The sequence below is a fragment of the Protopterus annectens genome, chromosome 5.part0 (assembly GCF_019279795.1).
Source record: "Protopterus annectens isolate FY-2018-M chromosome 5.part0, PAN1.0, whole genome shotgun sequence".
In the NCBI taxonomy this organism is placed as follows: domain Eukaryota; kingdom Metazoa; phylum Chordata; order Ceratodontiformes; family Protopteridae; genus Protopterus; species Protopterus annectens.
In genome coordinates this window covers 1,361,333,273-1,361,357,069 of record NC_056735.1, presented here as the reverse complement: position 1 = coordinate 1,361,357,069, position 23,797 = coordinate 1,361,333,273, and the positions used below count along the sequence as shown (strand labels likewise).

Below are 23,797 nucleotides of genomic sequence, written 5' to 3'. Positions count from 1 at the left end.
GAGTACCACAGGGTTCAGTCTTGGATCCCCTCCTGTTTGGGATCTACGTCTCTGAAGTACAGGCCAACACAGAGGGCCTGTGGCTGACCAAGTTTGCAGATGACTGCAAATTGGGTGCCATAGTTGAGTCCCCAAATGACGTGGACATCCTGCAAAGGGGTCTCACTGAGACTGATGCCTGGTGTCAGAGCCATGGCCTCAAGCTCAATACCAAAATATGCATTGTCATCCCCTTTGATAAAAACCCTGTACCCATGGGCTACCACATAGACAGATGCCCACTTAACACTGAAGGCATGATAAGAGACCTCAGGACTCTAGTGGATAGTAGCCTCTCCTTTGATAATCAGATTTGTCATTAGCACTTTTCAAGAAGAATCTTGATGAGTGGATGGGTAATAGGGAATTCACCCCAGAAATCACATCAGTGACCCTGCTAGACAAGGGCACAGGTAAATAGCATCCATGGGTGGTGAAAGCCAGGGAACCTCATTGGCTAGGCTTACATAGGGCCTAGGGCTGATAGCTTAGTACAGACCTGTAAACCTATGAACCTACCTAAGGTTAGCTGTGAGATTCGATGATGAACAGAACCACTCTCAGGCTTCCAAATGATAATTATACACATGTCTGATGCAGTGCATTTGTCCACAGTTGCAGCCTCATGGGGAATGATGGTGGTGCTGTCAGTCACAGAGCAATCTCCCTTTTAGTGATTGCAAGCCGCTGTGCTGTGCATCCTGTACAGCAAATGTGGGTAAGACCATGTTGTCACCCTAGATAATAGGATTAAGACCACTAAGAAGAGAGACAGGCAGTGTTATTATCTATATGGTGACATCATCATCATCATCAGACCTTGTGCAGATGCTACCTTCAGCCTTTTGTCCGAGCCCAGCCTTTCTACTTGTCACCATGGTATTGATCATTTCTGTTAAAGCACATGAGAGGCACCAAATTGATGACAAGTGCTTCTGCAACTTTTGACTCCTTGAGGAGTACATGAAAATGGATGTTAGGTACATGCAGGAAAATAAGATGCACATTCCTGCACCAGTGCTCCCCTGTGTCTGCATACCTGATGCAGATAACAGGAACATATGCAGAGTTTAATGTATGCTCCCTAAAGTCAGCCTGTACAGACTTGCTATAAGACATATATATATATTATGACTGTTGACCTGGCTGTTCTTGTTGGGAGACTCTTGTACTTCAAACACGTCCAGAACATGCGTCCCCTTGGCAAAGAATGACACTTATGTCATAATTTAAGAAGGACTCATCACCTGTGAGTTTTGCAGTGGTAGGTGTCCACTCTTTAAAATAAAGACCTGTTATCTACTGTGCTGTATGCTTTCTTTATGGGCTACTATATTAATCTGCTGACATATTTCTAAAATTGTTGTGTTGTGTAATTATCCACAACCAGCAGTGCCATAGGTGTGATTATTCATGGCCATGGCACAGATTTTGCAAATAATAAAGTCCCTCATATTATCCCATAAACATCTGTGATCACCCTGTCTCATGAACTGGTACAATTCATGGGGCCAGAGTGCATATGATGGTACTTTATTCACATGAATATATGGGACTACTGACATGCAGGCAGACCTGGTGTTGTATGATGCTCCTTCTCAGATGGCACAGGTTTCAGGAAAGCTTACTACAGGTATGTAGTTGTAATACTGTTCCTGCTGCTCTGGCACAGGTTTCAGGAAAGCTTACTACAGGTATGTAGTTGTAATACTGTTCCTGCTGCTCAGGCACAGGTTTCAGGAAAGCTTACTACAGATATGTAGTTGTAATACTGTTCCTGCTGCTCAGGCACAGGTTTCAGGAAAGCTTACTACAGGTATGTAGTTGTAATACTGTTCCTGCTGCTCAGGCACAGGTTTCAGGAAAGCTTACTACAGGTATGTAGTTGTAATACTGTTCCTGCTGCTCAGGCACAGGTTACAGGAAAGCTTACTACAGGTATGTAGTTGTAATACTGTTCCTGCTGCTCAGGCACAGGTTTCAGGAAAGCTTACTACAGGTATGTAGTTGTAATACTGTTCCTGCTGCTCAGGTACAGGTTTCAGGAAAGCTTACTGCAGGTATGTAGTTGTAATACTGTTCCTGCTGCTCAGGCACAGGTTTCAGGAAAGCTTACTACAGCTATGTAGTTGTAATACTGTTCCTGCTGCTCAGGCACAGGTTTCAGGAAAGCTTACTACAGCTATGTAGTTGTAATACTGCTCCTGCTGCTTTCACACTGCACATATTAGCTACTAATTTGGTAGATTGGCTATAAAGGTAGCAGATTTATACAAGCTTGCATCATTCTATTCCAATCAGGAAAGATTTTGCCCGTGTCTATGAATCATTATGTTTCAAACAGGTACATTAGCAAAATTAGGCATAAGTAAGTTTGTTTGCATACCATTGCCATACTGTGTATACCACACATAATTTAAAGTCCAATATAAAGTGTGAATCACAGGCATCCATACTAGTTTGCTTTATAATCATGTTAACGACTGCTGATAATTGTGCCCTACTAAGTGTCTGCCTTATGTTTTAAGATATCGTTTTACCTCCTCCGCACAGCCAGTTCAAGGAGCAGTTGCTGAGTCCATATGCAGGTTCATCCCAGAAGGTTGATGCCTGGTATGACCTGGCGGAGCAGATGATCAGGGTGGCCTGCATCCTCGCATTCTAGTGGGCAGTACAGTCATCAGTAAGATGATCTGTGAGATCTCCATCTATGGATGGAAGGGGTGAGGCAAGAATACACCAGATGGACTGGTAAGTATCGGAAATTTTTAAGGTGTTGACATACTTTAAAACTTTTTTTTAGTTTTTCAAGAGTACCACTCTTTATAATAGACTTTGTTTCTTCTGAAACATACCAAGATGACAAATTCTGTCCCTTACACCCAGATTTGTTTTAAATGGCTGCAGCCTTTATAGCAAACTCCCTTATAGACATCTGCAACCTCTCCCTAACAATTAGCCAGGTCCCCTTGACTTTTTGGGAATTGTCTCACTATTCTGCTACCTAAAAGTTTAGCCACTACAGAATGTAATGAGTAGAGATCTATCTTAAACTTGTTCCTGATAGCAAAAGTACTGGAAAAATACTCTGCAAGTAAATATTACTCTGTACAAACAGCTGCAGTCTACTTTGTGACCAGCAGCATGGGTTTTGTAATTGTTTCATTACTAATAGTTCCTTATATACTCTTACATATTCTATATATTTCAGTATGAATAACAGTGTTCTCACAGGTGGGCTCTTTACTGACATGATAAGAGCATTTGAAACTGTTAACCACAGTTTGCAACTTCAAGTCTTTAGGCTCAGTTTTAGACAAAACACAGTACAATTGTTAAACGCTATCTTGAAAATAGAACTTTTCAGGTCTTTGCCAATAACTCATAATCAGAATCAGGTACTCATAATACAGGAGTACCACATGGGTTAGTACTTGGCCTGTTACTGTTCTCCTTATTTATTAGCAATATAATGTTTGATCTCAATTAAGTTATGTTTGCAGATGATATTTTACTGCTAGTGTCTAGCAAAAAATGTCAACAAATTACAAGAAAACTTACAAACCAACTTTATCTTCTCTGTAATTGGACCCACACCAATCAACTTACCATCGAATTTGAGCTCCATGGGATGTGGCTATACATGTTGTGATGGGTGTTGTTTTGGTGGAGTGCTTTCGGGGCTGCAAATGTCTTGTAGATCCAATGTCTGGGCGATCTCTGGGCTTTAGGAAGATTATGTTTAACTGCCTCAGCATATGTGGGTCTAACTCATACTGTTGCAGTGGGTATAGAGCATGCACTTCTGACAACCTGGGTGGTATTATGAGCTCTTGTATATGAAAGCTTTGCCTCCAATGAAATTGTGTGTAAAAGCATTTCTTACATACCTATCAGTTTGTTTGAAAATAAGCTGGTTGTTGGTTTACCTAAGGCAACTGCTACATTGCCTCAGGACACCCATACCTACCAAGCTGGTTGAGGAGACAGCAGAAAAGTTCATCCTTATGGTTTCTGGCATTTTTTAGGTAATCATTAAGTTGTTGCAGAAGTAGTTGTTTTTGCAGGAGCAGTAATGGGAGTATCTACTCCAATGCATGTGGAGTTGTTCTTGTTCTTGCAGGAGTAGTAATGGGAGTATCTACTCCAATGCATGTGGAGTTGTTCTTGTTCTTGCAGGAGTAGTAATGGGAGTATCTACTCCAATGCATGTGGAGTTGTTCTTGTTCTTGCAGGAGTAGTAATGGGAGTATCTACTCCAATGCATGTGGAGTTGTTCTTGTTCTTGCAGGAGTAGTAACGGGAGTATCTACTCCAATGCATGTGGAGTTGTTCTTGTTCTTGCAGGAGTAGTAACGGGAGTATCTATTCCAAAGCATGTGAAGCTGTTCTTGTTCTTGCACAAAGTAGTTGCTCTTTGCATAATGGAGTAAAAAGGAAAGTCTGCAGGTTAGTTTTTATGGAAAATATCAACTCTAGGTGCCTGTGTCTATAAAGGGCACTGGTAAAACATGCTACATGGAGCCAAGCTTCACGCAAATGCAATGCCTTTATAGAAGCTCACAACAACCAGTAAATAACTAAAATGGACCCATGGCTAATGACAACTATCACAAGAGAAGGTTTTGTAAGTGATTTACAGCACATAATGTGATCAGGATGCACTCCACTGCCACCAGAGAGCAGCACTACCCTTTCCAGACTCTTAAACCACAAGATGTACTTCAAGTGCAAGAATAAGCAACTTAAAGACCAAAACTGCCTACAGTGCATGAAATGGCCAAATTCACCCGTAATCCTGACTAGTAGATGCTGCCAGAAAACAGGAGTACAGAACAATACAGTTTTAAAAATAGTGGTAAAATACAGCACTCTAAAATGATTTAGAGTATAACACTAGTACTGATAAATAACTAGAAAATTGTAATGTAGTAATTCAAAGTACTTATCAGTCATGTAGTAATTAAAGTGCTTATCCACTCATGGACTACACTAGATTCTCTGCAAATTATTTGTAATTAGTGGCAGGGTTACTAAGGATGTTATGCTAGGATGGTAGAAATGAACTTAAAGCACAAGCAGAGGCTTGACCCCCCCCCCCCCGGTACACAAGACCAATAAGGTCATTATTAATTAATACATCGCTCCAAAGAAACTAAAGATATTAATTTCAGACAATAATGAACACCATAAAACAGTGATGCATATTTGCAAATGCACAAGGAACTGTAATATATTTTTATCTTTTTTTTTAGATTCTGTGATTGCACAACATGACCTTCTTGAATGTGGTTGTCAGGGAAGAGGGGCATCTTGTCTCTACAGCTGTGTCATCCTCTTCTCTCCCACTGTCCTTCTATCTACATATTTCCATGTGATAAGCATTATAGCTTATTGCTTTAGCAATTAAATAAATGCAAACCAGCAATGTTTAGTAACAGTCTGAAACTGATATTATTTATCCTTTAGCAGATGCTTTGGTATTCAAATCACCATTTAATTTTCTTTACTGAGCCTTTCAGAAAAAAAAAAATAATAGCTGAATAAAATCAGTCTTTTGCTTTGGCAGGCTGGTGTCTTATTCTAACAGGGTATACTTTATGGGAACACTTGTGATACAATACGTGATGCTGTTGTGCTTGAGAAAAATGACTGTCTGAAAGCTTTAACACCGGTCTGTCTTCTTGCACAATGTACAGTATTCTTGTAAAATATAAAACATTGTGGTTGTTACTAAAATCCAAACTATGTAAGAATCTTCTATTTCCTTTGAGACACAATGTAGCAAATCAATTCTATGCCTAGCTGTTGCTTTACATATGTGTATACTATGTTTTTAGAAATAGTTATTGAACCTAGTAATCAAAATGTAATAGTAAGTGTGAGACCTAGCATTCAAAGTCAGGACATATACTTTATTTTCTTGTTATGCATGACATCTCATTCCAAAAATGAGTGAAAACAGTAACTGCAAAAAATGCCTACCCACTATTACAAACTGCATCTTAAAACCGAAATTAGTCATCCTTTTTGATCTATTGCTTTCCCATAGTTTCCACTGACTAAAATGCAAAAGAGTAAAATATGAAAGCTTAATTTTCTGTTGTCAGAGTTCTTATTTAAGTGAAACACTGCCATGTATTACACAGATACTGCAGCAATAACAAGGTTCGTAGCTTTTCTCCAGACATGGCTGGTTTTTTATACTCACAATATTGAGGAATCGATGCAGATTCAAACAGACAGAAACAGACTGGATGCTTTTGCTTTCATAGCGTATGCTGTTGTCCTTCTATGTCATGGTTTGTGATAATCTCAGAAGAATCCAAAGGCTTGTCCATATGCTTGGTGCATACTGCAATGTTTCTGGCTTGTTATTGTGCCTTCAGGACTAGTGTAAAGGTAAGGAAGGGTTAGACAGCAGGCTTTAGAGAGCTGTTAGCATGCTGAAGAAAATGTCTTCCTTGTGTCGGTACTGTTCTGAAACTGCTGCTTTAACAGCAAAATATTACAGGTGGTTTGAGCAAGGTCTGTACTTTTTCTAAGTGTAGATGCAGAAATAGCTCTAATTGTCAGATTGTCAGAATTATTTTTTCTTCTACCTAATGCCTTATTTCTTGGTTATCAACAATGTTGTAAATAATGCATGTGTGTGCATGCGTGTGTGTGTGTGTGTGTGTGTGTGTGTGTGTGTGTGTGTGTGTGTGTGTGTGTGAGTGCATCTGTGTGGGTTTGTGTGTGTGTGTGTGTGTGTGTGTGTGTGTGTGTGTGTGTGTGTGTGTGTGTGTGTGTGTGTGTGTGTGTGTGTATGTGTGAGTGTGTGTGTGCATGTGTGTGCATGTGTTTGTGTGTGTTAGTGTGTGTGTGTGTGTGTGTGTGTGTGTGTGTGTGTGTGTGTGTGTGTGTGTGTGTGTGTATGTGTGTGTGTGTGTGTGTGTGTGTGTGTGTGTGTGTGTGTGTGTGTGTGTGTGTGTGTGTGTGTGTGTGTGCATGTGTGCATGTGTGTCTGTGTATGTATACGAGTATGTCAGTGTGTATGCGCATGTACAACATTTAGAGAGAAAGACATAATATGAATGACTGTGTTTGTGGGCTGTTGGGTTGGTAGCTGGGTGTGCATCTGTGTCTGTCCGCCTGTCTGCACATGTATAATGTGTATTAAAATAAACAAGTACTTAAATACATTAGCTTTATAACCCAGATGATAAGGCAATCAGTGGCTATGTTCAGAGAGTGCACAGCATTAAAATGATATTTAAATACATGATTTATCCAGTGACAATGACTTGTGTTATCATATTTGCAGATCATTTCAGAGAATGACAATGTCTGCATTTTGTTCTGAGGGCTGTCATAACTTCTTTGAGAAAAGTATAAAAAGGAAAGTACCATCTCTATCCTTTTGCATGCATAACTGATGGTACCTTATTGCTGCTGCCAAGCTCTTCCAAATTATAGCCACTCCCACCCCACCCCAAGGATTTTATATGCTCATTTTGGTTTCAACATCTCTTGAAGTAGCCAACATTTCAAATAATTGAATCCCTGTCATTTTCTTGAATTGTATAAAACAGATTTTTGATTTCCATTGCTGCAGTTTGCTCAACATTTTTTTCCAGGCAAGCCAGCTTTGGGACTCCTGTTGGGTGATTTACTGAGCAAGGAAAAATGTGGTTAGTCTACTGTGAATATAGTGCCTATCTTCTTATCATATAAAACAAAAATGTGCTGCTTTGAGAAAAGAAATTTGTGTTATATAATCTTAGGAGTATTGATTTTGGGTTCCTGCACGATCAATAAATGCTTAACTGTTCTCACTTTTTAGATGCATTTGTATTCCTAGGTGGCTTAAACATATAACATTAGTATTTTGACTGTTCAATGTGACTCTGCAATATCTTTTAAAGGTACTAGTAATGGTTTAAGACTTGCGTGAATAGCTGATTACTTTTCAGTCATCAGTGGCTTAATGTGAAAATTAATGACTATGAAAAGTAATTAAAGGTTCCTGTAATTATTTTTATGGCAATGCCAAGTTCCTTCAGTTGTATATCATTGTTAATGCTGTTTAAGTAAGTGAATGTGAACTTTTTATTGATGTCATCAGTTGCTTATAGTAGTGGAACTGCACTTCAGGGACATCCCTAATTAGAAATATATACTTACAATAACTAATGCATGTCTTTAGGAGCTTGAATACATTTTGGGTAAAATGCAGGCAAAGTATTTGTGAAGTCTATTTCACAATACATTCTAATCTTGCTGGTGTGGCTTTTAGTTGCACAATCACAGTTTTGCTTGATTACAGAATTTCATAAGTTAAATCACAGTTTTGCTTGATTACAGAATTTCATAAGTTAAATCACAGTTTTGAATTCTTTTTTAATAGCTGCTGTTAGTAGAGTCACTGGCATTTGAAGGGATTTTTGTTATGAAATGTCTATGTTTTAAAATCCATGGAACCTAATAAAGGTATATGGGTGTAATACAGCTAAAGAGACATATGTCTGTATGTGTAGTCGAGATTTAAATATTTTATTTGATCATGAAAACATCAATGTTTAACAAGAAATATGTTTAATTTTAGCATCTCAGAGTAATAGGAATCTGTGTGTTTAGTTTTACTCTGTAGGTATTGACAGTTTCTTGACAAACACCTCAATACATAAAGTTTCATTTCTGGATGGTTAACCAAAGTGGCAAACCTCTGGCAATCCTTACTGTAAAATTCGAATGGTCCATTTTCTTTACCTTTTTACAATCTATTTCAAGTTTAATCATCTGTCAGTTCCCCTGTCAGATTATAGTTCATCTATGTGTTTCTTCTACAAGGCACCATCCCGCTTCTCTATTTAATTCACTGCAGTATAAACTTACAGTCCAAGCACAGCCTGGCTGTGAGATCATGTCATTGCCAGTGGGATTATCCAGTAGTTCATTTCAGCAACGTATGGCATTGTTAAGAGTCACTCCTGCTTACACACCTTGTTTTACTGTTCTTTCTATGCATCCTTCTGGATAATATTAGTCTTGTGATATGGTTCTTTGGCCAGCCTGCACCAGAATATCACAGAGTTACCCATGTGATGTGGCATATTCATATTTCAGAATGGTATTTTGGTCAGATTCACAGTGGATACTGATAGGCATGGTGTAGGGGGTTGTAATACAGGGACTCTAAAAAATATGGAGGCAAACAATTGTTGTATGGCTGAAAAAAATGTGGTGTTTATCAAGTGAGCTATGCTGGTATTCCTCTGTCCAGTGCTTCTCAAGGTCCTTATGTCAGACATTGTAACATACACTCAGACAAAAATCTAATTTTTTGTTGATGACAATAATATTGGTGAGATTACATGGAATCTAGCAGCAGGCTTGCAAAGGATCTTGGGAAACTAGCAGATGAGATAGAGAAATGGTGACTGACATTAATTGCTGGAAAGTACAAGGTATTTAGCTGAGATTTAGCACCTTTCAGGAGAAATAACAGCTGAGTGCAACCATTATAAAGAATATAAAGCAAGGAACATTCCTTTGGGTAATAGTGGTTGGATAAATGAAATACGTGACAAAATGTGATAAAATGTCAGTCTAAACCAATTTGATGCAAGGTTGTATCCTCAGTGGTACTGACTCGAAAAGAAGACTGGTAATGCCAATTCTGCACAGATCTGGTACTGCTACAGCAAAACAGAAGTCAAGTTAGTTTTCAATGTTTACTTAAAAAGGGCTGGAGGGTGGGGTATAAGGAAAGACTGTGGGAGCTGAAGCTTCTCATACATGAGGAAATGATGAGAGTACATGGGGTAAACAAGGTAGTCCTGGGCCGGTGTGATCTACAAGAAGATGAAGGGATGAACCTTAAGGATATGGTATCCATCTTCCAGTCTCAGTCCAGTAACAGACTATTTAGTCAAATAGCATGTTAAAAAATGTAGCTGTCCTGATTAAAATGGAAGTAAGCCTCTCTCAATCACCATGCAGAAGAATTTGACCTCTGTATCCCACAGCTTAATATAACATTTTCTGAGATTTCTGGTTAGTTATGAAAGTGTATGGATCTGCAATTCACTGGATTGGGACATGATGACCCTTTTGATTACTTAGCTTCAGCCTAGATATTTGAAATTACTTTTTCTTTTCTAAGAAAGAGTGTTGGGTAGATCAAGGGGTTCCCAAATGCATGCATTAAGTAAGACTGCAGATGCCATCAAGGATCCTTGTGTAAGCCATGGACTCTGAAAAAAATGTGGGTGGAGCACACATTATGATAGCTACTCAAAAAGGGAGATGATCAGACAGAGGCACTTGTTTTTTTATGCTGTCAACAGTATAAAATTTAATTCAAGATTACTTTGATTCCTTCACAAACTTTAGAGAGCTACAGTGACATCAAGATAAAGAACAAGCTGCATATTATATTAATGCCATAGTGCCCAGGTAAAAATGTCTCCAGCTTTTGTAGTCATTGCAGCTGTTTGTAGTATATTGTACAACAGTTATGGTGTTTGTAGTGTAATGTACAACAGTTATGGTAACTGAATAATCTTAGAGTGACATTAGTGTCACAGAATGTTAACCTATGACTCAGACAAAAAAGTGTCATCTGCTCTGCGTTTGTGTGCGAAATAGACAAGAGCAAGTCCTTTGTCTTTTTGTTTTTCTGGACAGCCTGGATAAAGCAAGAGGGATTGTTTGCAATGAAGTGAAGGGGCATGAGCCAACATATTAAGAAAAAGAATATGCTTAATATATATCTGTAGATAATGAATAAAATGAATACAGTATTACAGAGACCTGTACTATAGTAGGCCAGCAAGACAAACCGTCAACATATCCTTATATAAATGGTGGGATCATTACTTGAAAAGCTACAAACAAATAAAAAATTACAGAGAGTGGTATTGCAAGAGAAACAGACCAGCAAGATAAATGTTCACCGTCACCAGGGTTATGCTTAAATGCAAGAGAGCATCCCTAGTCATGCGGTTAATGGCAACTTCTTTAATGTGTTTCAAGTTTATGATAACACTGTTGAAGGAAGACTATTTTAGATTTAAATGACTTTTGTATTTCTGTTTGATAGTCTTCCTTAAAAGACTTAAAGTCTAATATAATACTATGAGAAGCTGACACATTTTTTGGATGTACACATTGCATTTTCCTGGTTAATATTAAAGTAAGACATCCACAGAATACAATGCATAGAACCCAGGCATTGCAGTGCTCAGTAAAATACAATCCATAGCACAGCATATGTTGGTACTTGTGAAATCCAAAATGTATTTCAACAGCAATAAAGAAAGTTTGATTTTTACTACTGAAATAAATTGCAGGTTTCACAAGTGCTGGCACATGCTATGCTTGTAATACTAAAGTAAACCTAATTACTTTTCTAATTCCATCCAAGTTATGAGGCCTATTATTGACAGAAAATAAACATGTAGCATAAAAGGTATTCCATTAGGATACAGAGCAAAAATTAAGGGTTGCAGAAATGCACATGACCAAATGATATGCTGTCTATAATCAGAATGTCTGGATTCTCATGAAGTTCTTCTACAAAAGTGCCATTGCTGACTATGTACAAAAAGTAATTGTGTATGCATAGCTAAACTGAATCTCTGTACATGAGATATAGTGGCATTAAGATAAATGTGTTTTACTACAATCAGGTAAAGCATTTGCAAAAAATGTTTTCCCATTTCTCAAGAAAGGATTGGCATGGCTGCATCCCATTGTTAATCATCCTGAAACTTTAAGAAATCAGTGTTTGTTTGGAAGCTGACAAAACATAAAATTCAATATAAGTGCTTTCTCTGTTTCTTTCTTTTCCCAATTTGAACATCAAGTCTCTTCTATGGATGTTCAACTGACAGACTCATTCCCCAGGAGTGAGATCCCTGTGTCTTGTTTGTCACCTCAAGGTGAGGGTCAAGCTCTGAGGGCAGTGACTGTTATTTTAACATAGGAAAGACTGTGAAGAAATTGAAAGACAGAGTAGCAGACCATAACAGAACAAATAAGAACAAAGATGTAAGAAATGCTTTATGGAAGCACAGTACACAATACCACAGTTTCAAAGGATTCACTTTTCTGTATTAAAAAAAAACACTGTTGGGCAAAAGGGATGGTGAAGTAAATGATGTTTTAGAAAGAAAATAACTTGCTAGTTTAAATTTAACACTTTTCATGAATCTAGTTTAAATGAAAATTTAAATGCTGCTTGTCTTTTTTAAAACTGAAATTCATAACAGTATTACACTAAGTGATTGATATAATGATAAAGATGATTGGATGGAAGTATGCTGGGGTTGCATATCTTTCGTAGTGTGTAAGAAAAAATGATGTGTCTGAACAGCTGTGGAGCTTACACCGTACCAGGGAACTGGAGGCAGAATATGGGCAGGGGTTAAGATAGCTTGCCAAGGTTACTGTGAAGTCACAAGCCATAGGTTGAGACATATGTTGTTATTTACATCTATGTTTTTTAGGTGAATGGGAAGGGGGGGGTTGGTAGGGAGAAGATCACCATATCTGACTCCATCAAGTCAAGGGTCAAAAACCTATGTATAGCAATACCAAAATGGCTGGCTAGTCAGCCATGGAAAACATGGCAAAATCCCACTATTGACTAAACAACAAGCCAAAGTCAGTTTCTGCATGGCTACTATTCTGAACACTGCACTGGATAAAATGAAAGTAGTTTTAGAAACACAGTTCAAAGTGTAAAATATGCGATAAAAGTCCTACAATTTTTACAAAAATTTAAGAAAATAATAAACAGCATAAAACAGTTTCAGACGAAAGAGAAAGCATAAACTTATGAATCTTGTCAGACATATTTAACATACAAAGTAGTGCCAGAATAGTGATTTAAAACAAAAAAAATCATTTTAAAATGCTATAATCTTCCTCAATCACCTTCCTAGTACCAAAGAAAAAAATTGCAATATCAGCAAGTTTGCTAATCAAAACTTACAAATTAAGCTTTTAAGCAACACAAACAACAGGTGCTATTAACTTCCAGCCTTAATACAGAAACTCAGTTAAAAATTTACAAATGGTCATAAAACAAATTTGAGGGGATAGCAATCCCCAGGAACCAACAATCAGCTTGCAATAGTAAAAGCCTTATACCATGCAGGCAAAGTAAAAACCCAAGCATATACCAAATTTCCAATCAGAAAAAACAGTCACAGTAGCAGTAAGCACCATCCAAGTACTGACTGAGTAGCAGCAGGATGAAATTAAATCCAAAAGGGTTTCTTATCATTCTCAGTAGCTGAAGCAATCCTGAGTAAGGAACAGTCTTTCAAGAGATTCTTCTCTTACTATACCACTAGGACACTGAAAGGTCCTGTCTGTGGCTCTATTAGGCAGCCCCTATACTGGCATGTGATTTGTCCATTATACCCACAGACAGGCAGTAGGAGGGACTCTGAGCTTTGCTAGACTGCCAGAGGAGGCTAGCAGGGCACTACTACGTGAATAAAAGTAAGGCAGTGTGTTGCACGAATATTTGCTCTTACAGGTAAATGGGACTTACACAACTGTACTTTTTCTTTTATGTCAAGTCTGATCAAGTTCATGCATTTTGATGAACAAAAACACTTACTGATTGGACAATATTTATTAAGGTTTATCCTTGTTTATGTTTCCAGTGTGTGGATTTTAGCTTTACATTTTGGACGTTTTTTTATGCATATCTGGAATTTAGTTTGTTGTTCTTGGAATTTTCTACCTAGATAGCTCAATTATTTGTATAAAGTGCTATTGAATGGTAGTGAAAGAATAGCTTCAACAGACAGTAGACTTTATAACTGAAGTATTATGATCTGTACATCAATACTCTTGCTGGAACCTAATCTGACCAGTTTTAACTGGCTCTGACTCTTATCTTTTTTCTCTTCAAACACCAGAGAAGTATGTTTTCCTTACTTAAATTGTCACATGACTCAGTGCATATTACTAATTAGGCACAACTTAATTGGGAATATCTTAGAACATTGCTAGGGATTATCTTATTAGGCAGGGTAATTTACTGCTGTTCTAGGAGTTCTGATTACTGGCCTAGTAGCAAGCTGTATTCTGATTGACTATTTCAATTATTTTTTTAAACACACACACACACACACACACACACACACACACACACACACACACATATATATATATATATATATATATATATATATATATATGCATGTATATGTGTGTGTGTGTGTGTATATATATATATATATATATATATATATATATATATATATGTGTGTGTGTGTGTATGTGTGTGTGTGTGTGTGTGTGTGTGTGTGTGTGTGTGTGTGTGTGTGTGTGTGTGTGTGTGTATGTGTGTGGGTCATTGCACTCCTTTTGTACTGAGTACTGTGAGGAATGCATCTGAGCTCTTGCTGAAACCAAACCTAAGCTGTCTTTTACTGGACTTGGCTCTTTTTTCCAGTCCTTTAAACACCATAGAAGTCTGTTTTAATTACCTAAACTGTCATTTTTCTTCTGAAATATGATTTTTTGCTGATCTCAATGTATATTACTTATTGGGCATGTCTTAGTTTGTCAGAGTCTGGGGGCCATCTTGTAACATCGCTAGTAGCTGTCTTGTGAGAGAGGAAATTTTACTGCTGTTTAAATTATTACTGGCCTAGTGCCAGGATGCTATTTCAGTTCTTTGTTTTTACCTATCATGCTTTATTGTGCCCTGTGGAAGTCCACATAATACAGCTACAGGTAGCATTGCACAGTAACTGATTAGTGTATTCCAGCAGTCACCCTTAGAGTGACTGGATAACATCATAGGGTACTTGACCTTGATTGACATATCCATTGAGCATTCAACCTAGCTGTATTGTAGAATGGTATGAATGATTGCCTCAGGTTTCTGTCATTTACTAAATAAGCATTTCATTGGTATAGTATTTCTGCAATCTGTGTTTGTGCTGGGTCACTGTGACCTGTGCACTTTGCCCCTTAATGCTATTACATTGCTACTGGTTAAGCACAGACTCCTTACTACGTAGTAGTTGTTCTCCCAGATATGGAGTTTTCACAAAGTGTATGCTTGACTGCACTAAACTGTTGTTAGATGCTCAATTTCAGTTGTGCCTTCACCTAGCTTAGTTCTCCTTCTATATGACACACCTAACTAAACTACAAATAATGTATCTTATAGGTTCATAGTTCCACAGGTTAATACCAGGCTGCTAATCTGGTGAAACATTTGTAGCTTAGTCACAAGATGCCAAGAAAAAATTACAAAGACAAGAATTAATAGTGTACCCCATTGGAATGAAGTACATTGTTCCTAATTTTGACCCCTTTACATAATGGCTTAAGGGGCTAAACCAAGGATGCACTTACATTTGCCCATCCGCTCATGCAGATTACACTAAAAAAGGGTTAGTGAGCTCCCAGTTTGCATTCAAGTGAAGTGTGATTAGTAAAAGGGGGATTCTCTGTTTTATAGATATATATCACACTAGCAGGCTGTATTTATGTTTCTGTGGAAGTTTAGATTTCTACAGTGGGTGTTTATGGTGTTATTAGTTTTTTGTATCTGTGGGAGGTCACATAGGACTGTATCCTTTGTGGCTCTGTATGCTATACAGAGGTCCCCCTCTGAATAGTTAATTGATAACAAAAGAAAGGTAGACTGATAGAGAGAGAGCAAGAGAGAGAGAGACAGACAGAGCAAGAGAGAGAGAAAGAGAGAGAGAGAGAGGGACAGAGAGAGTGAGAGAGAGAGAGAGAGAGATTGAGCAAGAGAGAGAGGGACAGAGAGAGTGAGAGAGAGAGAGAGAGAGAGCAGTTTAAGGTGGTCATGGCACTTGAAGGTAGACACTGCCATTCTTGCCTTAGAAAGGAAACACTGCAACCTCTCAGGATAGAGCACGACCCTAAACAGGCACATACAAGGGAATAGAATACTCTATTATTGGCCTAAAAAGAGAAAAGTGGAGGGGTGACATCTTTGGATATAAAAAGTGTATCTCTGGTGATTATTCTAGCTATATAAAATAATTTGTTTTTAACAATAGTGGACACATGGTAGTCTAACGATAGTTCATTTTCTTTGAAAATGCCCAAGTCCCTAATGACAATCAGTTTTTAAAGGGATGTCATGCATGTGGTGGGAACATGATACAGAGGTTTGTCAAACAACACTATACTGCATTTCTTAACATTTAATATGAATCCTGGACCAGGCACCACTTTTTACAGTATGTGTTTTTACTGTTACACCCTTCTAGAGAATCTGAATGCTAGCTGGTGAACTTATAACTGTTCTGAGTTTGTAATCATTAGTAAACTTAATCATCTGATAGGCGGCGGTGTTGCAGCGGTTAGCATTGTCGCTTCACAGCAAGAGGTTCTCTGGTTCGATTCTCGGCTGGAGTGCCTTCTGTGTGGAGTCTGCATGTCCTCCCCAAGGTCAAGTGATGTTTAAAGACATGCAGGTAGGTGCGTGCATGAATGGGTGTGCCTTCTTTGAAGGATGGGTGTTGGGCTGTCACCTTGGCACTGTACAAAATCCACTGCCAATCATTAGTGGACCGGAGTTCTGCTGTGGTGACCCCTAATCAGGAAAAGCCGGAAAACATTAGTTTAGTAAACTTAATCATCCACAGGCCTTTAGTGTGCGCCTTGACATTAGAGAAGTAGACACCAAAAATGAGTAATCCAAGGACCAATCCCCAGAGAGCACCATTGGTAACTACTCTTTCTGAAGAGAGTGTACCTCTAACACAGATTGGGTTCCATCAATGAGCCAGTTTGCTGCCCAGTGGGGAACATGGGGGATTTACTTTTAATTGGATAAGATTATAATTAATTCTAGAATTTGGAACAATATTGAAGACCTTGGCCTAGTCCAGGTATGCAGGGTGGACCAATTTGCCTGAATCTAATGCCTTGGTGATGTGCTCAAAAAAATCTGCTGGGTTTCAGAGGCAGGACCTGCCTTTAGCAGACCTAAACAGGTTTGAATCTGGGAATTGAAGACTGCTTATGTCCTTGTTAATAATAAAAAGTTAATCACTCTATTGCTTTACATGTAAAGCTGGTGCAGCTTACTGGTGTTAAGTCACCCATATCGGCAGAGAGTCCCCCTTCATGGAGAGGGATGATTACAGCAGTTGTTCATTCCTCTGGCACAAATCCAGTGGAGAGGCTAAAACTGAATAGAATTAGCAACTGCTTGGGCAGACAGTGAGACAGTCTGGTGCATTATTGTGGTCCAGCCTTGAGAGATCCTACAGGACTTGCTCAGGATAGTTCAGGTGGTGGCATAAGCTTGCTAATGTGCTGTGAAAAGTTTGGGAGAGATAAGGGAGCAATACTTCAGCTGATTTTTTGTTTGTCAGTATGTTGGCTATGTCTTTAGGGGATGTGGTGTTGCTTTGTATTAACTCAAAGCTGAGTATTACTGCTGAGGTTTCTGATATAGCTGAAGGAGGGTTTGTGGTCATACTTACGATGGGTGGCAAGTCCTTTGTTAATCTTTTCTAGCTTGTGAAGAGTTATGTTTGCTATTAGGAGATATGAGCTTCTTCCTCTTTTTTTATTCTATATTTTTACCAAGGTTCCAGCAAATGGGCTTGTTCTTGAATTTGGTTCTGTATTTGTGCAATATGGGGGCCAAAGCCTCAGTGCTAGCTTGGAGGAGTGTGTAGAACTTATCTTTGAATAATGCAGCATATGATTTGGCTGTTTGAATTTCATAATGTCATCAGTTAGACCAAAGAAAACATGACCCATCTGTACATGATGGAAAGTACACAAGCTTGGTTCCCTTATATTGCCAGATCTTTAGCACTTAGTATTCTTAGGCAGGAGCTGCCATATATTCACAGACAATGAACTTCTACTTGACACATAAAACAATCTATGAGAAATGCAAATATTTACAAAATCTAGAGGCATTTCCCCCACCCAATGAGGTAGCTTCCTAGGATTACAAGCATAAGGTTGCAGCAGATACCCACCACCACAACACCTTCATGCTCATGCACGGTAAGTGGTCACCATGAGTGAAAATAATAATGTTTTGATATTTGCTGACTCTGTTGCCATGCTTACTGACTACACTCTCAAGAGTGGACAAATATAAGGTCAGAGTTAATTGAAATTCTAATGCCAGGCTTCATGATGTCACAAGGACTCAAAAAGTCTCTCTGAGTCGACAAATAAGATTATGACCTGGTAGTAGTTCATGAGAGTATGAACAACTTAAGGTGCACAACCCTGAGGGACATGCACAAGGACTTGGTTTATATCACCATTAAGTCCTCATTAATGCAAGACACTGGTCTTGAGTGCAACCCCTCCTTCCTCTAGAATGATACCTATATACAAAAGTAAGATGGTTGACTTCAACAATTGGCTAAGAAATGTATGCCATTCTTGGGGGTCCAATATGTGTCAGCAAGGGAGGAGATGAATCCCAGTAGCACTTGTTCCACCACTGATGGCCAGAACCACTTGTTCCATGACTCCCACATATTCTCCCCATGAGGCCTTTTTTAGGTAGTATCTGGCTAATGGGCATCCAAATGTGGCAAATGTAGCAAATATAAATGTAACAATTTACAGTCCTAAAATGCATCATATCAAACTGTCTCTCCTCAATGCTAGACATCATCACAATAAATCATCTGATCATGAGGTTCCTGAAACTTCAACACATAGATCCTCAGACTTGGTTTCAATTTAAAGATAATACTCCCTGCTTACCTAGGTTTTGTATCTACCATCCATTCAGGCCTGATAGAAATTGTGGTGGCATTTCCATATGTGTCAGCCCACCTCTAGACAGATTCCCAGTGATCCACGAACTTACCTTGAAAAGACAATGTATGAACTTATAGCCTGCTGCATGACACTCATCATGTCCCACGATGACTCCTAAATATGCTTAAGGAGTTACATATTACTAAAATGCCTTTATAATGGAAAATGTATATAAATCCTCAATAAACTGGGGCAGCTATACCTCCAAGACTGGGAATGTCCTAAGATTCTTAGATTTAATAAATATAATTTGCCTCAAGTAGATGGTTAACAAGTCAACGACAGACCCTATTCTTGATGTGGTTCTAACTAATATAGCTCTACATGAACCCCCCTCCCCAGTTTCTCCTTTTACTAGTCTGAGTATAAACTTCTCTTTCAAAATCTCTGAAACCCTCTGCAGTCAATACTTGCGAATTCAATGATCTCAAATGAATAATCCTCTTCAGATTCTAGGAGAAGCTATCTAAAATCCCTTGTAGCTTCCCCTGACCTTACATGGGTACAACTGCTTATTTATTCAAGGCAGTTCTATTCCCATGTATGTAAGTGCCTAAACTTGGCTACCCATAGCAGACACTAATACAATGGGAAGCTTAAGCAAAAAAAAAAAAAAAAAAAAAAAACAGCTTAAATAAACTCTATAAGAAAAGAAAAAAAATCTTTCATCATACAGCAGATTTAAAACTCCTCATATTAGTGAATGCATCAAAACTATCGAAAATAAATGATAAGCTACTATCTGGGCTAGTAAGGCAACGCATGGACTTAAATTAGCTTCTGAATCCATAGTTATAAGTCCACTTTAATTACATTAGGAAACTAAGAGATAACACTCAGAGTTGTTTTCTGAATGTATACAAAATGGTACCACCCTCTTAGACTCAGCAGACATAGCAAACATACTAGTGGACAAATTTAGTGCAAACTTTATCCATGAAAGAATTATCTTAATTCCAAAAATTCCAATATCCCTTATATATCTTGATGTGTCAAAGGAACATATACTGACAGTATTCGCTACTTCCATGAAGCCTGATTATTAACTTGGACGTGTATAAATAGCACTAAACACACATATCGTGGTGCAACTCACTCTTTTTGTTAAGCCTGATTTCAGCTAAAGGATTTTTTATCAGTGTCTGGTGATCAGCAGAGGCAATCTTTCCAAACAATGCTGGCCCTATCCCAAACCTGGGAAACCACAGACGAATTAGCCTAACTAGTCTGAATTGAAAAGCCAAAGAATATATGTTATGTAACCTCCCAAGCTATTGTATCAAACTGTTATCAGCTTACACCCACATTGTTTTACCTTTGCCAAAAGCAGATCCTGCCTACTGAATTTAGTTAACATCCTACAGAAGTTTGCATAGGCTGATGACAGTGGTCGTAATATTCATACAGCTTATTTAGATCCCGCCGAACCATTAAATATTATACCCCATACTGGCAATGATAAGGTGGCTGTCATCTCCTAGGGAAGCATAAAAGTAAGCAGAGGTGTGTCCCAGGGCTCAGTACTGGGACCTGTCCTTTTCAACATCTACTTCACCACCCTTGAATAGGAATCATGACCTTAACTAAGTTTAGAGATGACTGCAAGCTAGGCATTGATGTCAAGTCTCCCCCAATTCCCATTCATTACAATAGGCACTAACCCTTGTAACAGCTAGAGCATGAAAAAAGGGCTACAAGTAAATATGAAAAAAAAAGCATCATTGTCATAGTTGGTAAACAGCTCTCTCTCTCTTTCTCTTTGTCTCAGTCACTGTGCAGTATAGGCAACACCCCACTCCAATATGATAATGTATTCAGGGTCTTGGGGCCTGGGTTGATACATCCCTCTCCTTCAACCACTAACTACCATGTAGCAATAACAGTCAGAAATATCCTCTGTTACTATAACTAAATTCACCTTGGTTAAAATAAGATATCACTCCTTTTATGCAGTCATAACTATTCTGATTACTGACTACAATTCCCCCTATGGGATGTATCTTTCTAGACATATTAAACAACTGAAAAGTCCATCCAGGTTGCTAAACAGGAAGATTGTTGGCTTAACATTCCTGAAATACCAGGAAGAGCTTGACGTTCTATCCCTTTATTATATCCTTTTTATTACTGGCTTTTACAAGGGGCGGCCATGGTGGTGCAGTGGTTAGCATTGTCGCCTCACAGCAAGAGGTTCTCCAGTTCGATCCTCAGCTGGGGTGCCTTTTGTGCGGAGTCTGCATGTCCTCCCTGTGGTTGCGTGGGTTTCCTCTGGGTGCTCCGGTTTCCTCCCACATCCCAAAGACATGCTGCAGGTGGATTGGACACTCTAAATTGGCCCTAGGTGTGAGTGTGTGTGTGTGCCTTCTGTGGAAGGTTGGGCGCCGGGCTGACAACTCGACACTGTAAAACTCCACTGCCAATCATAAGCGGACAGGTGATCTGCTGTGGCGACCCCTAACCGGGAAAAAGCCGAAAAAAGAATAAGAAGATTACTGGCTTTTGCAAGGTGCTCTATACCTAGCATTCTGCTCCGATGGGAGAGGCTAGTCTCCGATCTTCTGCATCTTCACTTGTCAAATAGCCTAAGGGTTGTTATTGGAAAGTCAGAAATGGTCTTGTGACTCAGTTGCCTAGAAGTACAAATTAATTTGAGGATACAGATCGTGATGTCATACTGCAATTCATTAGGTTTGCATTTAGTGTTTTCTCTCAAAGACTGTGTTATGTATATTGGTCTGTTTACTGGCTGTGAGGCTCAATTTTTATTGCATTGTTTGTGCAGCTAAAAGAAACTAAAACAGATATTATTTTTCAAATAGTTACTAAATAATGTATGTGCAGTCAGACTACAATATTAATGTAGTTCCATAAAGACTCCTGTAAATGAAAGGACAAAGAGACCTACAACTTTCCTTCTCAACTGCAGTATTTGAGAGGTAATGCAAGTAATCCCAAATTCTATAGTATTGGTGAGAAAGTAAAACATAAAGAAAAGATGATGGTGTTGATAATAATAAAAACAATAATAATAGCAATAATAATAATAATAATAATAATAATAATGAGTCCAGCAAAAAATGTTATTAAAAGGCACCTAATGAGTCATTTACTACAGACTTCCCAGCAAAGAAAAAGCTGCTTAGCATATTATCTAACTCAGAGCAACTACTCATATCAGTGGTGCCAGATAGTTTATTTCAAGCAGATGACTTGTGAATGCAGGTTTAGGATCTTCCAAGAAAAACAGTTACGCTTTGTTCCTGTAAAATTGTAACAAACAGGAGGATACATTTGTTTGCAAGAAGACCCAGGCCAAACAGATGATGTCCAAAATAAATGAATAAAAAAGTCCATCTTTTTATGTAAAACTCAAAATGATATTAACTTATTTGACTTACACAAATCACTTTAAATTTCAAAACTGAACTCTGAAGACATGATTATTGAGCTGGATAAAGTGTTACATTCATTGCTATTAAAAATCCATACGTAAAAAAAACACAAATAAAAAAAATTGTTCTAACTTTCACCAGGAAAGTCAGCCATCATTTAAATTAATCTAAACTATGGATGAGCAACATTTTTTTAATAAAAACAATTTTGTTTTAGATATCCTGGCAACATCTTCTACAGTGGCTTAAGTACTTTCAACAGATATTTAATTTAAGAGTCTACAAGATATACTATGTAAATGCATCTGTTTTACTACAGATATACAGAGGACACGAAGTAGTTGAAGCATTTTCTGAGTGAATCAGTATTGTTAGTTCTATGAAAAAGAGCTACAATCAGATAAGCAATTTACAGTAAAGGCTCCAGATAGTAATGCTTGCATAATGATTCCAGAATTTCTGATCATTATAAAACGTTTCATTTTGAGAATGCTTGTGGAAAATGGCTTTCCTAAATAATGCACAGGTATTAAGGTGAAGAAAAAATATCCTTACTGCTGTTCTCCTTGACAAAATTGAAATATGATTTGTTTCTTTTTAATGGATTTCATTTCATAGTAGAACAGCCAGAAGAAAAAATATGAAACCCAAACCCATGAATGGGATACCCATGAAAGAGTACAGGGGATACCCATGAAAGAGTAAAGATATAAAATGTCAAAAATGATATCATTTCATACCTGTGCAACCCTGAGAGTTTGGCAGTAAATATGTACAGAAAGGAGATAAAATAGCATTCAGTGAGCAGTAAGTGGAAAAGGAGTTCAACACATCAATTAAACACGTCATATTTGACCCCATAATAACTATTCTCCATAGAAAATAAATGCCTGAAATATTTGTTTCTATTCTTCTCTATCTGTTTATGTCCATAGAACTGTAAATATGTTTGGAGGGATTACACCTCACATGGTCGGTACATTTACTTTTTTTTATGTATTTTTTTCATTAGACTAGGTTTCCAATGATTTAATATTATGAGTAGAGTCTTTTATGACTTGGATCTTTTTTTTTTTATTGTTTTTATTGGTTTTCAAATAGTAAAAACAATTATATAAATTTTACAAGTAATGAAACACAGTGTATTAATACAAACTATATACAAACTATATACATAGTCCAAAATAGTTGCTAAGTCTTCAATAAAGATTACATTTTGTCTACTAATCTTTTGAGCTTTATCCATGCAATTTGTTTATGAGTCACATTATAGGAATACATTTAAAATGTTTCACCTCACTTTTAAAAAATAATTCTTTAATTACTATGAAAAACTTAATATTTTCAGATCAGTCTATACCTTTAGTTACAGATTCAATATTACTTAATAGGATTGCTTTATGTAAATATTCCAATTTGAAGAGTATTTTGGGCTTAGCCATAAACTTGTTATATTAAGAATAATAGCATCTACATAAAGTTCAAGATTAGGAAAAGCAATTCCTCCTTCAGTCCAATTTTTATAGTGCCAGTCATATTTAATTCTCGGTTTTTGAGGATGC

General features: G+C 37.8%; 1 protein-coding gene across 5 annotated transcripts in view; it reads left to right on the top strand.

Annotated features, from left to right (window-relative positions):
- Window positions 1-6,253: 6,253 nt before the first annotated feature.
- The window catches only part of DLG2 (discs large MAGUK scaffold protein 2), a 4,792,098-nt gene continuing 4,774,554 nt past the window's right edge, over window positions 6,254-23,797 (top strand). For 2 of the 5 annotated variants that reach the window (XM_044071159.1, XM_044071154.1), the window contains exon 1: window positions 6,254-6,441. In XM_044071159.1, coding sequence (XP_043927094.1) covers window positions 6,334-6,441 — 108 coding nt within the window. In that variant the 5' untranslated portion in view covers window positions 6,254-6,333. The remainder of the gene's footprint in view (window positions 6,442-23,797) is intronic. The other 3 variants (XM_044071158.1, XM_044071157.1, XM_044071155.1) reach the window with 2 other exon arrangements.